The sequence below is a fragment of the Trachinotus anak genome, unplaced genomic scaffold (genome assembly GCF_046630095.1).
Source record: "Trachinotus anak isolate AG129_WGS33_773 ecotype Australia unplaced genomic scaffold, CSIRO_AGI_Tana_v1 ptg000019l, whole genome shotgun sequence".
Lineage (NCBI taxonomy): Eukaryota > Metazoa > Chordata > Actinopteri > Carangiformes > Carangidae > Trachinotus > Trachinotus anak.
In genome coordinates, this window is record NW_027273870.1 from 28,396,322 (window position 1) to 28,412,500 (window position 16,179).

The 16,179-nt window shown below is 38.9% G+C and overlaps 1 protein-coding gene and 1 long non-coding RNA gene across 2 annotated transcripts in view; one reads left to right on the top strand and one right to left on the bottom strand.

Annotated features, from left to right (window-relative positions):
• The window catches only part of LOC139636213 (butyrophilin-like protein 2), a 45,073-nt gene that overhangs the window by 17,987 nt on the left and 10,907 nt on the right, over window positions 1-16,179 (top strand). The window contains exons 3-4 of the mRNA XM_071504055.1: window positions 2,224-2,559; window positions 13,016-13,354. Coding sequence (XP_071360156.1) covers window positions 2,224-2,559; window positions 13,016-13,354 — 675 coding nt within the window. The remainder of the gene's footprint in view (window positions 1-2,223; window positions 2,560-13,015; window positions 13,355-16,179) is intronic.
• On the bottom strand, window positions 6,064-7,385 carry LOC139636219 (uncharacterized). The gene is made up of 3 exons (XR_011694360.1): window positions 7,181-7,385; window positions 6,950-7,036; window positions 6,064-6,230 (listed from the first exon to the last, which is right to left on the bottom strand). It is a non-coding gene; the product is annotated as an uncharacterized lncRNA (long non-coding RNA).

The following is a 16,179-nucleotide window of genomic DNA, read 5'->3' on the forward strand; positions in this document are numbered from 1 at the left end:
TTCTAGGAAACATTTACGGATCCAACAACTTCAACCAGAACAAAGTCATGTTTACTGGGATTAGTGATGCGGTTAAAGGCCTTTGCCAAAGATACCCTGATAATACTCTTATATTTGGAGGTGATTTTAATATGGTTATGGATGAGGGGGCTTGACAGAGCTCCCTGAAAACATCAGGATCATCATTTCAATCCTGTAATGATTGATTTTTGCAGTGCTCTTCAGCTCAAAGACACTTGGCCTACTGAGGTTTTCACATGGTTCAAACCTGATGGATCAGTCAAATCCAGATTAGATTATTGGTTAGTGTCTGAATCTGAACCTAATGAGGAACTCTCTTCTACAGTTTCTGCAGCCCTTCAACAGATCACTCTATGATTGAGCTTCTCATTAAACCCACAAGCACCTGTCAAAGGAAAAAAGGTTCCTGGGAATTTAACTCAAACCTTTTAAAGAGTGAAGAGATTATATCCGCGATCAATGACACCATTAATGACTCTAATTTAACATCTCACAGGAACAAATGGGAACATTCAAAATATAAAGTTCGTCAGATTTCAGTATCTCATAGTAAATTGTTGAGCAGGGGAAATAGGAAAAAGGAAATGAAGACGAGTTTTATTCTATTTTTAGAAGTTTTTTTTGAAGTTTTCCACACTATTGAACACAAATTTATTTTCCGTGCCTTAGTTTAATTATTTGGTTTTAGAGAAAAATGTATAACTGTAATTAATTAATTAATAATTAACTGTAATTTGTAAGACAAACGGGGCTGTCCCGTCTCTCTCTGCGGCTGAATTTCTCTCCGTTCTCATCAAAAATTCAGATTTTTAAAAATTAACAGTTTTTAAAGAGCTGATCATTGGCCAACAGATGACGCAGCTATTTTTATTTAAAAAATCTGATCTAATTCCAAAAATACTCCGAACAATTGAATTTTCTCTGGGGCCTCAGGTTTGAAATTAAACCTCAAAAACGTGAACAGCTACAAATTCAAAACTCTTCTCTGACAACAATTCATGATTTAACAATTCCTGTTAATCTATAATTAAATACCTCGGCGTCCATATTACAGAGGACAATACTAAAAACTTAACATTTGGAATAATTTAGAAAAATGTAAATCTTATGTAAATATGTGGTCTCAGTCTCTCATTGGACGTATTTTCCTTACAAAAACATGGTGCTTAACTAGATTCATTTATCCACCAAAAGGAGGAAATCCCATTTAAAATTAAATTTAAAATATATATATATTAATATATAAGATCGACATCACTGGCTATACCCTAATTAATCAGCTCTCCTGTATGAACTAAAGTAGATGTTCTTTGTATGTTATTCACGACCTGCCAATCACATCCATCATCCCTGCATGAAAACAGATTCCTAAAGACTCAACCAAACCTCTACACATCTCATAAAGAACCATGTCGATATTTGCTTTCACTAAAATTATCACAAAAGAAGAAGAATGCTGTCAAACTTTACAACTTAACAGAAGATCCGAAAACATTGATGCCCCTCTACTCTCTCTTATCTATTTTATCTATTATCTATTATATCTATTTCTATCCTTTCCTTCTCTTCATTTTTGTCTTTTCTTACACTTCTTTGTAATTTTATCATTCGTGTTTATGATGCTCGTCCCTTCCTTCCTCCTCTGGGTTTTGGACTCGTTGTACTATTTTTATCTCCAGTCTGTGGTTGTACGAGGCCTACATCCTCTGCAGCTGACTGAGTTCCTCCTCCTCCAGATCCCCGGGGATCTGGAGCTTCAGTCTCTCGGAGCAGCGGCGGCAGCGCAGAGTCACGGAATGAGTGAGTTCCACCCCGGGAACACTCAGCAGACGGGTGTCGGGATCACTTTATCGTCTCTTTCTCACTTAATGATGGACATGAAGCTGTTAATTTCACTGTTAACTACTTTTTCTCTGGGTAAGTTTTGGCTCCTGTTCAGATTAACTCGAGCTCTGTGCTGTTTAGAGGCTGCTTCGTTTGTATTAACGCTTCTTATTCAGATGTTTATCCTGTTTAAACTTTTAATGACTTTTCACAGAAAATAAAATACACTTCATTAAAACGTGTGATGTTCGATATAGTTGAGATTTTATCAATGAGAATTTAACTCTGTGAGTTAATTATATGTGTATAACAGGCTCTGCTGGACAATGGAGAGCTGCATCTGTGCAACAGCAGCAAATGTTGTGTTTGTTTCTCCAGGAAAGTCTCGTCTCATCTGCCAGACTTCAGTCCAGAGAGAAGAAGGTGTTGATGTTGCTCTTCAGTTTCATCTGGATCCTCCTGCCAACCTGGTGGATTATACCCTGGATGTTACGAGAGCTGACCTTGACAAGGAAGTCTGCTTCTATCGACATGGAAAGGACGACAGTGGTCCACAGGTGGATCAATACAGAGACAGGACAACTCTCACCCATGAAGACCTGATCAGAGGAATCATTACACTGCAGATCTCCTCAGTCCAGCTGAATGACAGTGGACCGTACACATGTTTTGTCCTAGGCCTGAAAGCCTATTGCACCACTAACCTCACAGTTGGTAAGAATGATGGATTTATTACTGCACAGGACATGTTAGGATTCTTTTCCATTCAAAATTTACAGAATAAAAATCTCAGACAATGAAGAAGTATATATATAAATAAAACACATCATTTGAAAATGTGCTTAAACAGTTTGTGTCTCATTTGAAATAGTAAAAAAAAGCCAACACAACGAGACGATGATAGATGATCCCCTGACCACCATCAAGCCACTAAAACCTGGTAAATGTCTTTGACTTCTTCTCTAGAAACCTGTTGTGTCTTTGATTCATTGACTTTGAGTAGATTTAAAGACAGAAACAGCCGATCTGACTGTAGGAGTCAGATCAGCTGTTTCTGTCTTTAAATCATGAGCAGTAAACTATCGATGAATCAGCAGAATGAATAACTGCTGGATGACTTTGTTCTTCGTCTCAACTCAACTCTTTCTGATTTTCCTCCAGTTGATGAGAAGGTGATTGTTGGTGCCATTGTTGGTGGTGTTCTTGGTGGTGTTGTTCTTGTTGTTCTTGTTCTTGGTGCTCTTATTATTATTATTGGAGTCCTGGTGAAACGTGGAATGATCAGTAAGTTACAAACTTCTGCTCTGTAACATCTTATAATCAGTCCTGTTAGAGCCATGTGTAGTTGAGCTTTTGCTAAATATAACAACATGGTTGTCTGTGCTTGTTGGCTCGTTGAACTGGAGCTATGGAGCTTTGAGAACATTTAATGACAGATGCACTGTAGCTACTAGTTAATTTACACATTACAATTGTACATAAAATACAAAGCACTGTTAAATCCATTCACCTTTTTGACCTATGGTCTCACACAGTCTGTAGCTGTGTCTCTTGTCATGTGTCTGATGTCTCTGAGTTGTTGCACCAAAGAGACTTTTCCCCTCTAAACTGCAAGATATAAAATTATCTTATATTTCACAAAAAAGGTACAGATTGAAGAAAAGTCTAAAAACTGAAAACAGATTTGTGTATATTCTGTTCTGTTCCCCTCTCTCTCTCACTCTCTCTCTCTCTCTCTCTCTCACTCACACACACACACACACACACACACACACACACACACACACACACAGTATATTCAATTCAATTCGATTCAATTTTATTTGTATAGCGCCAAATCATAATATACATTATCTCAAGGCTCTTTACAGGGTAAGGTCAAGACCTTGACCAACAGTTCCCACAAAGAGCAGCGCTTGGTGACAGGGGGGAGGAAAAACTCCCTTTAACAGGAAGAAACCTCCAACAGAACCGGGCTCAGGGTGGGGGGGTCTGCCTCCACCGGTTGGGTTTAAGAGGAGAAAAAAAATATGATTTGCATATAATTTGCATACAGAGAGGTGAGATTCAGGTTTGAAATAACGTACTTAGAGCTGAGCAGCTGTGACAGATGTTGATGCAGGTCCTCTGGACTGAGGCTTTAACACTTTCATATATTAATATTAATTATATTAATATATTAATATATTAATATAAATTATATTAATATATTAATATTAATATATTAGAACCTAGGCCTGCTTTATAATCACAGACACATGGACATCTGCCTTTAGACTGTGGAGCTTTAACACAAACATCACAAACTGCTTTTCTTTCTCAGGGAGGTGTGTGCAGAGGCTCAGAGGAAGAAGGGAGCAAGAACCAGAGATGGCGGCAAACAGAAATGAAATGGAGGAGAGAAACAACGAGGAAGCAGAAGAAATGTTCTGAGAGACATCATCACGGAGGCGCAGCAGTGGAGGTGCTGGAGCGAGAACACAGCCAACCTCAGTGATTAAAAGCACACAGGTTTCACCAGCTCTGCCAAAGTTTGTATTGAACAAAACAACATTAAAGCTCCGTGTGTGGACCAGTAAAGCTTCTACACATTCACTGTTTCCTGGTTCAGGGGCAACAGGACCAAAAACTCCCGTATCCTTTGTGCAACAACCCTGCTGAGTTTTCTTGTGTAAACTGCAATTTTAGTGTGTTTTGTCTTTTTATTTTCTGGTGTTTTACAGTGTTGTGTTTTACTGTAGTGTGTATATTATTGCATTTGTGTTCTGATCTGTTTTTATTTGTACCCTGACTGTAATTAGCATTTCCCGCTTGACATAATAAAATGTCTGACTCTGAATCAGCAGCAGTTCTGATGAATTTAGTTCAGAAGCACAGTTTGGTAAACTGAACATTTCATAGACAAAATATCAACTAAATATACAATATACAAAAGTATAAAATAATAAATAAACTGAGATGGGGGGTGGGGTGGTGGTGGGGGTGGTGGGGGTGGGGGTGGGGTGGGGGTGGGGCGTGGGGGAGGATCTCTGGGTCTCGCTCCCTTCTTCCTCTGGGCCTCTCCACACACCTCCCTGAGAAAGAAAAGCAGTTACAGATGATTGATGGAGAGTAAAAAAGAAGAAACGAAGTTCTGATACACATGTCTGTTTTCAGTTTTATTGTGAATTATTGGATCATTTTACATCTCTGAGCCTCTGAAAGTTATTTAAATGAAACTCTGAGAAGTTTAGAGGTGAAACGTCTCTTTGACACATGACCAGGAGACACAATAACAGACTGCTTCTGTCCACTTAATTAACCACTTCATTTATTAACAGTGCTTTGTACTTTAAGTACAATTGTAATGTGTAAATTAACTAGTAGCTACAGTGCATCTGTCATTAAAAGCAGAGGAGTAAAAAGTACCTGCAGCTGTATAAGGTATAAAACTGGAATATTCCACTACATTTACCTGATAATTGGACATAAGTTCAACTCTGGAGCAAATGTACTGATAATAAAATGTTACAGAGCAGAAGTTTGTAACTTACTGATCGTTCCACGTTTCACCAGGACTCCAATAATGAGAGCAGCAAGAACAACAAGAACAACACCAACAACACCACCAACAATGGCACCGACATTCACCTTCTCAGCATCTGAAGGAAAATCAGAAAGAGTTGAATTGAGACGAAGAACAAAGTCATCCAGCAGTTATTCATTCTGCTGATTCATCTATAGTTTACTGCTCATGATTTAAAGACAGAAACAGCTGATCTGACTCCTACAGTCAGATCAGCTTCTACTCAAAGTCAATGAATCAAAGACACAACAGGTTTCTAGAGAAGAAGTCAAAGACATTTACCAGGTTTTAGTGGCTTGATGGTGTTCAGGGGATCATCTATTATTGTCTCGTTGTGTTGGCTTTTTTTTACTGTTTATATCTCATTTTACAAATGAGATATAAACTGTTAGAGAACTTTTTTCAACTCACATGTGTCTTATTTAGGAGCAAACGTCTTCACTGTGTCTTTAGCCCCAGTGGAGGTGAGACAGGAAGGTCAGGGAGGGAGAGGGGACGACCTGCAGCAAAGAGCCACAGGTTGGATTTGAACCAGGGCTGCTGCTGTAGAGACTAAGTCTTCATGGCCCCTAATCTGAGATTTTTATTATGTAAACTTTGAATGGAAAAGAATCCTAACATGTCCTGTACAGTAATAAATCCATCATTCTTACCAACTCTGAGGATGATGGTGCAATAGGCTGCCAGATGTGGGACAAAACATCTGTACGGTCCACTGTCATTCAGCTGGACTGAGGAGATCTGCAGTGTAATGATTCCTCTGGTCAGGTCTTCATGGATGAGAGTTGTCCTGTCTCTGTATTGATCCATCTGTGCACCTCTAAAGACAACAACCATTTCAAACATTTAAACACTTCAGCCACACAGAGCTGAAGTTTCTCAATTCACAGGTGCTGTGAAATGTGTTTGTAGATATACAGATGCAGGTGCACACAGTTGTGGCCTAAGTCTGCTGTGAGAAAAACTGCAGCAATCTGGGAGTTCAGTCAACAATCTTTAATAATAATGTCCCACAGGAGAAAAGTGTCAAATGAATCCTGTTTTCAACATGATGAGAAAGACTTTTTTCAATTTGTAAAGTTGTGGTTATCTGAAGGAACATAAGAAAATAAATATATATGTCGTGTAAATTGTTCTAAGAGAAAAAAAATAGAAATTTCTGCTAGAAACAGTCAGCTTCACAGTCTCATAATCACTATTATAATATATAATAATATGACCAGTAGTGGTGCAGTGGTTAGTGCTGGGGCCCGGGGCCTTTCCGTGTTCTCCAGCTTCCTCCCACAGTCCAAAGGTTAATTGGCACATTAGGTTCTAAATCAGTCCAGCTTTACATAACAAGACTTTATATTACTGGATACTCACATTTGTAATAAATCGACTTGACTTCAGAAAAAGTTATATAAATTTGCTAGGGTCAAAGGTCAGGCGTAGAACACCACAACTACAATAGTCTAATAGTCTATTAATAAACCGTATTTCTAGATTTACAGTTTCATGTCTGCAAAACTCAAAGAAAACACCAACATGTCCACTCACCTTTCTGAGAGACTCAGAGATCGGGCCCCGGTTTATGTCTTTCTGATGATCACTGGTTTTTTACACCACTTTGTATTTTATATCAAACTGAAAATAAACATGTCAAAAACTGAAGGTCAAAGTTTTAAAAAGTTGCAAACATCTGATCAATGAGCGTTAACGTAGACGCAGCAGCTTCCAAACAGTAAAGACTTTGATTTAATGTGAGCAGAAGTCAAGACTTTAACTCACCCATTGTTAAATCAGTTCTCCTGCAGTTATCCTGATGCTGCTCAGCAGAAGCTCTTCAGAGGTTTATAGTTGAAATGATCTGAGCAGTGATGAGAAAAGTCTGTAATAATTCCCCTGACCACGTCCTTCTCATCTACTTTCAGCTGTACCCAGGGATGGAACATTTTTGATAGGTGAGATAGAAATAACAAACAACTAACAATGATAGGACTTAGCATCTGGCAGGTGCACGACAACAAACCAGCTGTTCATGAGACAGAACATCTTCAATGAAAACAGCTTTAAAACTACATATGATACAGGCCGTTGTTTATAACAGTCCATGCATTAAGTCACAAAAGCACCGATACTGAATTCCTTATTGTGAACTACAGTTGGGTCTCATGTTTTAGTCACAGACTAGATCATCATTAAAGCTTGTTGTAGGTTAGAAACCCTGTGGTTGGGATGATGTGGATGTGAAGAATGTGAAGAATGTGAAGCCTCCTCTGTGTCACTGAAACTGCAGCTTGGGATGAAACATGGCGACGATATCTTGTCTATACCTCGATGATCTGAGAGGTCACGACCCACTGTGAAGGAGATTTTTCTCCCTCCAGTGTTCCTCTTGTTTTCTTCACTCACAATCCTAAAGGCTCAGGTCACAACAACCTTCATATTGTTAGACAATGGTTCACCGTTTAGCTTCTCTTATGACTGTTCATGTGTAGATGAAGCCACGACTATCTACCGTAGCTAGGATACCCAGGATCTTATAGATAAGAGGTTAGAATGAAAGAACATACAGTTGCAATCAGAAATATTCAACCCCCTCACCTCAAAAGACATTATAGTGATGTGGATGAAAGGTAATGACAATAAATTACAAAAAACCTCATTAAACAACAACAAATATTTATTGATAAATGAGTTATTTTGACAACAGAAGTTGACTAAACTTTGAAGCCCAAATGAAAAATGTAGCTCTAATTAACACATGTGCATGTGCAGTATTATTCAGCGCCCAGCTTCAGTACTTTGTGGAGCAACCTTTAGCTTTTATAACTTCTAACAAATGTCTTCGGTGAGTGCTGACAAGCTTCTTACATCTGTTGATCAGAATCTTTGCTCATTCTTCACGTGCTAAAGCCTCGAGCTCAGTGATGTTTGATGGCTTCTGTGCTGCAGCTGCTTTCACCAAAGATTTTCAATCAGATTTAAATCTGGTGACTGAGAAGGCCACTCCAGGACGTTCCAGGATCTTCTTCTCAACCAAGCTCTGGTTGACTTGGAGGTGTGCTTGGGATTATTGTCTTGCTGGAAAGTCTAATTTGTCAACAGCTCAACTGTCTTGTCAACCCCCCCCCCCCCCCCCCCCCCCCCCCCTTTTTTTTTTCTCAACCGGTGGAGGCAGACCCCCCCACCTGAGCCCGGATCTGTTGGAGGTTTCTTCCTGTTAAAGGGAGTTTTTCCTCCCCCCTGTCGCCAAGCGCTTGCTCTTTGTGGGAACTGTTGGGTTTTTCTCTGTAACAAACAGGAACAGCTGTGTAGGTAATGGCGTTATTAATAGTAAGCAAAACTACGGGAGAGAAAAAAAACAAAAAAAAACAAAGTTAATGGCATGAAGTCATCGAGAGCGGGGGAGAGAGACAGAAATAGAGAGAGAGAGAGCGCCCAGTGAATCATGGGAATCCCCCAGCAGTCTAGCTCTACAGCAGCATAACTAAGGGATGGGTCAGGACATACCCGAGCCAGCCCTAACTATAAGCTTTACTAAACGGGACAGTTTGAAGCCTGATCTTAAAGGTAGAGAGGGTGTCTGCCTCCCGAACCCACACTGGGAGCTGGTTCCACAGGAGAGGAGCCTGATAGCTGAAGGCTCTGCCCCCCATTCTGCTCTTACTAACTCTGGGAACCACAAGTAGACCTGCATTTAGAGAGCGAAGTGTCCTATTGGGAAAATAGGGAACTAAGGTACGATGGTGCCTGACCATTAATGGCTTTGTAGGTGAGGAGGAGGATTTTAAATTCTATCCTGGATTTTACAGGGAGCCAATGCAGAGAGGCTAACACAGGAGAGATGTGATCTCGTTTCCTCGTTCCTGTCAGTACTGCTGCCGCATTCTGGATCAATTGGAGGCTTTTTACTGAATTTCTGGGACATCCTGACAATAAAGAGTTACAGTAGTCCAGTCTTGAGGTAACAAATGCATGAACTAGCTTTTCAGCTTCCTTTAGACACAGAATGGGTCTGATTTTAGCAATATTTATATTTAGCAATAATACAGCGCACACACCCGCCCCATGGTGTCCAGCCTTCATAATAAAAGCTGAGATATTCTCGGGAGGTTTGTGTCGTAACCTTCAGTCATATTTAACAAACAAATCAACGGCGTGACTGACCCATAATGTTTTTAACATCAATAAATATGAAAAAACCTGCAGTCTGTGGCTAATTAGTACTGTTAAAGAGCAGTGCGATTACACGTTACTTCCTGAGAAGAACATCTCTCTTTTATTCTGAAGGTGTGTTTCCTGCGCCTCCAGCTGCCAGTTGTCTCCAAACAACTTGAGCCCATCCAACCTGCAGACTGTTGTCAACACGATGCTTCTAAATATTTGTAGACGGAAAGGTTTAAAGACGCTTCCACGAAGCAGCGGCTGGTGTCAGGATTATTTCATCCTCTTCTTCTCTCGGAATTAGTTCAATAATGGACGTGACAGCATTAGTTTCACTGTTGATTTTACCGTTCACCCTGGGTAGGTAACTTTAAATCACTGTTTGATGCTGTTTCATTTACATTAAAGCTTATTATTCAAATGTTTACAATGTTTAAACCTTTTAAAGCTCTGAACTTGAGTTTTTGTCGTGTTTATGTTCAGTTTGATTTAAAACACAGACTCTTTAATGCTTCTTATGCTGAATATTGTTGAGGTTTGATCAATGAGAATTTAAACTCTTTACAGCTTTGTTTATCAAATATGTAATGAATCCGGTACAACACCACTGACAACTGAAGACCAAGCAACTGTTCAGTTAACTGAGAAAATAATCGTCAGATTAATGGATAATTAACCCTTTGATGCAAAACATGGGTCAAAAGTGACCCGGCTGAGTTTTTATCTTCTATATCTTTGCAATAAATTAATTTCATCATTCAGTATTCAAGGTATTCCTCAATTAACTTGTTTTTGATCATCATACATCATTATTTTATTTTTTCCTTTCTTACTTTTTGAACAAAAACCCTTTTTGTATCACTACCCTTCTAATGCACAACATGGGTCAAAAACGACCCGCATTCATTTTCCAGGTTATTTCATGTATGGCTGAGTGTTTCTATGATATACTTTTGAAATAAATTAATTTCATCATTTACTTTTCCAAATATGCAGTAAATATCTTGTTTTTGTTTAGCACAAATCATCATTTTTATTTTTCCTTTCTTAAGTTATGAACAAGCACAGCTTTTGTAATTCTACATCAAGTTTACACACATGGGTCAGAAACATGCATTTACTACAGCGTTTGGTGGGAACTGTGAATTGTGCTTGTGTCAGACATTTCACAGCTCAGCACAGCGTCCTTTGCCCATCTAATACATGTAAGTATTGTTTTTCAATTGTTCTAACATTACCTTAGAAAAAATGTGATTATGTTTAGGTTACCTTGAGAGTGAGTAGATTACTTGTCAGAAAGTTACAAGTAATTACTATTAGCTAGCTAGCTGTTGACATATTCTACTTTAGTCAGCTAATTTTATTGTAGTTGGCTTAGCTAACTACATAGCTAAGTGGATTGCTAGGCTACTAAGCAAAACAGTTAGCTAAGTAGTTAGCGAAGCTACTTAGCCAAGTCACCAAAATATAACTATGTATGTTTATGTATATTGATGTGCATCTGACATTTTTATTGTGCTTTTGATTTTCTTTATGCAGAGTATGGCTGCTCGTTTTGCTGCTGAGATGGTTGTAGCGATGCTGCAGGAAGAACCAGATGAGGAAGATGAGCAAGCAATTTGTCCTGGTTCAGAGTCAGAAACCTCTGATGATGATGACCCAGACTATTTACCACAGGGTCAAGCTGGAGTTGTGGGTGTGTCCAAGCTAAGGAGGTTCTAAAATGAAATTTGTGCTCTAGTGATGTGTTCAGTTGTGTTTTATTTTGTTTGGTCACATTTCACCAGTTTACAGTTGTTAAACCACAGATAAAGTTCAGTTCAATAGCCATGTTATCTGTTATCAGGAGGTATGTGTATGTGTGACAAAATGACAAACATGTTGCAAATATTTAATAAATAACTGTTTGGCCCCATTCACTGCTAAAGAAATTACTTGAAACAAATTATTATTATAGTATTAAGACATTTAATTTTAAATCACACTTGGATGACCCATGTGTAGTAATATAAAAAGTATTTTTGTTCATAAAGTAGGAAAGAAAAAATGAAATTAATGATCTGTGGTAATTAAAAACAAGATATTTAAAGAATACCTGGAATATTCAATCATAAAATAAATTGATTTCAAAAGATAGAGCAAAGAAAAACTCAGTCAGCATGAAATAACCTGGAAAATGAATGCGGGTCATTTTTGACCCATGTTGTGCATTAGAAGGGGTGTGCATATGTTGTGCATCAAAGGGTTAAAGTAATTGTTAGTGGGAACACATGAGTTTCCCCTTCAGTCAGTTACATCCTGTGCGTGCGCTACGTGATGACGTAAGACGTAAGGGCGTGACCGTCGGCTGACCGGACTTTTTTTCCTGAAGCAAGTTCCCTGAAGTTTCGCTTGACTTGCCTTTGGTCTGTGCTGTGGTGTGTTGTGGTGTGTTGCGTTGTGTGGTGTGGTGTTGTGTGCTGAACTGGGAAGTAAGTGTTAGTTCACTTATGTCTGGTTCGTTGTTGGTTATATGTGAATCGTGATGTTAGCATGCTAGCGATTAGCATGCTAGCGATTAGCATGCTAGCTGAGTGCTCGTCATTTGCCGTTGGTGCGCCACTGTTGTGCTGAGATTATTCCCGTTGACAACAAAGGCAGATGCACCGATGGCTGTATTGATTATGTGAAGCGTGTTTTATAATTAATTTGTAATTTGACTCATGAGCCAGTTGGTGTAGCGTTCACTGTCCTCTGTCAACGTGTATTACTGTGGGACTCTCAGCTAAACATTTGCACTCTACTGCTGTGACTTGAGTGGCATGATGTGTTAACACAGAGACAAGTTAATAATAACTCCTTTTTATTTCCCTTCATACTTCACACACACACACACACACACACACACACACAAGTATAATAAAGAGAACTTAATCAAAGGAGAGGAGTCTGCCTCGACAGCACAACTAACATCCAGGACCCAGCTTTAGATGTTTACTCTGACTCTCACCAACACACAGTGTTTGGAGATTTGTTGTCTTGGACTGCAACACATGATATGTGTTGTGTCCTATACTCCTGCACACTCACAACTTCTTAGACCAAAGCTGCTCCATAACACTGGAGACTTGGCAGCATGTCACCGGTCAGTGTGGAGAGCTGCAGGTCTTTGATTTTCAGAATGGTTCTCCTAATCCATGGATGTAATATTAGTCTTATAGTCTTACAGTCTTATTATTAGTATTACACTTATTAAAAACTGACTTATTAAAAATTGAATTTGAGTTTTGATGTAGTTGTTTTCCGTTTGACAAAAATAAAATAGCTATGATCATTTTATCCTTTTATAATTTAAGCAGCACATTGTATAATTTGTTGAAACTTCAGCTCTGTGTGTTTGATGTGTTTAAACATTTGAAATGGTTGTTGTCTTTTAGAGGAGATTAAACTGTGTAAATGTTGTGTTTGTTTCTCCAGGAAAGTCTCGTCTCATCTGCCCGACTCAGACGATCCAGGCAGGAGAAGGTGATGATGTTGCTCTTCAGTGTCGTCTGGATCCTCCTGCCAACCTGGTGGATTATACCCTGGATGTTACGAGAGCTGACCTCCACAAGGTAGTCCACTCATATCGACATGGAAAGGACCACAGTGATCCACAGGCGGATCAATACAGAGACAGGACAACTCTCACCCATGAAGACCTGATCAGAGGAATCATTACACTGCAGATCTCCTCAGTCCAGCTGAATGACAGTGGACCGTACCGATGTTTTGTCCCAGACCTGAAAGCTCTCTGCATCAATAACCTCACAGTTGGTAAGCATGATGGATTTATTACTGTACAGGACATGTTAGGATTCTTTTCCATTCAAAATTCAAAATAAAAAATTCAGAATAAAAATCTCAGATTAGGGGCCATGAAGACTTAGTCTCTACAGCAGCAGCCCTGGTTCAAATCCAACCTGTGGCTCTTTGCTGCAGGTCGTCCCCTCTCCCTCCCTGACCTTCCTGTCTCACCTCCACTGGGGCTAAATCACAGACAGTGAAGACGTTTGCTCCTAAATAAGACACATGTGAGTTGAAAAAGTTCTCTAACAGTTTGTTTCTGATTGACAGCAAAAAAATCCAACAAGACATCAACAGATGATTTCACAACCATGAGACCTGAGGTGACAGAAAACACAAAGTCTGACAACCCTGGTAAATGTCTTTGATTTATTCTCTAGAAACCTGTTGTTTCTTAATTCTCTTCAGGAGCAGTAAACTATAGATGAGTCAGTAGAATGAATAACTCCAATGTATTGGAAAAAAATGCATTTCCTTTGAGTTTGTTCTTCGTCTCAACTCGGCTCTTTCTGATTTTCCTACAGTTGATGAGAAGGTGAATGTTGGTGCCATTGTTGGTGTTGTTCTTGTTGTTCTTGCTGCTCTCATTATTGGAGTCCTGGTGAAATGTGGAACGATCAGTAAGTTACAAACTTCTGCTCTGTAACATTTTATTATCAGTACATTTGCTCCAGAGTTGACCTTATGTCCAATTAGCAGGTAAATGTAGTGAAATATTCCAGTTTTATACCTTATACAGCTGCAGGTACTTTTTACTCCTCTACATTTAATGACAGATGCACTGTAGCTACTAGTTAATTTACACATTATAATTGTATTTAAAATACAAAGTATTGTCAATAAATGAAGTGGTTTCCAACCTTTTTGACCTGTGCTCTCTTAGACAGAAGCAGTCTGTTATTGTGTCTCCTGGTCATGTGTCAAAGAGACGTTTCACCTCTAAACTTCTCTGACAGTTTCATTTAAACAACGTTCAGAGGCTCAAAGATATAAAATTATTCAATAATTCACAATAATAAAACTGAAAACAGACATGTGTATCAGAACTTTGTTTCTTATTTTTTACTCTCCATCAATCATCTGTAACTGCTTTTCTTTCTCAGGGAGGTGTGTGGAGAGGCTCAGAGGATGAAGGGAGCGACACCCAGAGAAGGCAGCAAACGGAGGTGAAACGAAGGAGAGAAACATCGAGGCAGAAGGAGAGGATGAGAACCTGGAGAACCCTGCAGAAAACAGCAGGTTAAGCATCACCTCAGAGGTGTAGCAGAGGTGAAACTGTGGGACCTGCTGCTGGAGTGAGAACACAACCATTCGTTACCTGAGAGGTGAAAACCACAACCACCAGATGACCAAAGGTTTTGCTTCACTGTGTGTGGACCAGGAAAGAGATTACACAACTCAAACACAACAGCAGTAATGATGGATGTTTGAGCCCTGGGACTATTCAGTTTCTACATATAAATAAAATAGGAACAAAAGCTGTCATGTCAGTGATCAGGAAAGAGGAAAGCCACTCTGATCAAGCAGGACCCCTCCCACCCCCCCACCAATCAGGTCGAAGCCACAAAGCTTGAGTTAAGATCAACCAACATCACTGATGCAGACCTTTGTTTTAATGTTACGACCTTTGACCTGACATTCTCCATTACTGTAAGAAACCCAATTCATGTTTTAAGCCTAGAAAGGAAGTAGCCCTGCTAAAATATCATTTTGTTACATTTATTGTATTATTCTTAACTGTCTTAAGCTTTTTTTGTCTTATTTCTGTATTTGATTAAAGGCGCTTTTATTATGAAAATGAATTTCCAGGAACAGACACGGAGTTCCTGTTCATACGTACATAGCAGTAGCTTGAGTGAAGGTAAAACGGTAAAACGCAAACACAGAAGGAAACTTATAAATAAACTTATAACATATTATGAGCAACCCCCTGAAGAGGCACAAGGTTAGTGTCTATTGTCAGAACTGTAAGATGCGGTTTGTGTGTTAAAATAGTTTCAAACTGGAGTCATTCTGTAGTTGAATTGAGTTAATATTATGTTAACGCACTGAAACTGTATGAGAAAGGAGCTAATGTTTTTTATACTGTTGTTTTCTCTTTATTATCAGTTCTTAGATTTTTGAGTTTTGCACTAAATTTCAAATGATCAATTCAAGTGTCAGACCATCTCTCAGCAGGACCGTTCATTCAAAGGCCTGCTGTATTGTTGCATTCCCACAGTGTAATTCAGTGTTTTTCCTAAAATGTAAAATTATTCCTTTAAGTCACGTAATTGTCTCACGGTGCAATATTCAGCTTTATATTCTAGCACTTTTAGTTTCTTTTCCCAGCTACATCTCACTGTGTTATCTCAGGTGCTGGATTTTTAAAAGGTCAAACAAACTTCTGATGACTTGAAAAACAGTTGTGTCCGTCCACCAGTAAACTGTAAACAACATTTTCTCTGTTTGTTGTTTGTGTCTTTTGAGCGAATGGACAATTTGTCTTTTAAAGTGTGTGATTTTACTTAAAGTTTTCCAATCTCCCTGTATTCTTCAACTTTAATGTATTTTAATGTATATTCTTTATGAAGCTCCTCTTTAAAGTGCAATGAAATAATAATATCTGCATTTTATTATCACTATTACAGCTATTATTAAATTATTTTTCTTATTTTTCTAATTTCAGTGTTGCTGTTTTTGTACAATGACTGCCAAAAATGAGGACTTGCCAGAGGAAAGAGTGTCGCTCTGTTTTGGTTTTTGAGCTCTTATTAAACATATGTGTCTGATTGGAGGCTCCTATTTCCTGTTAG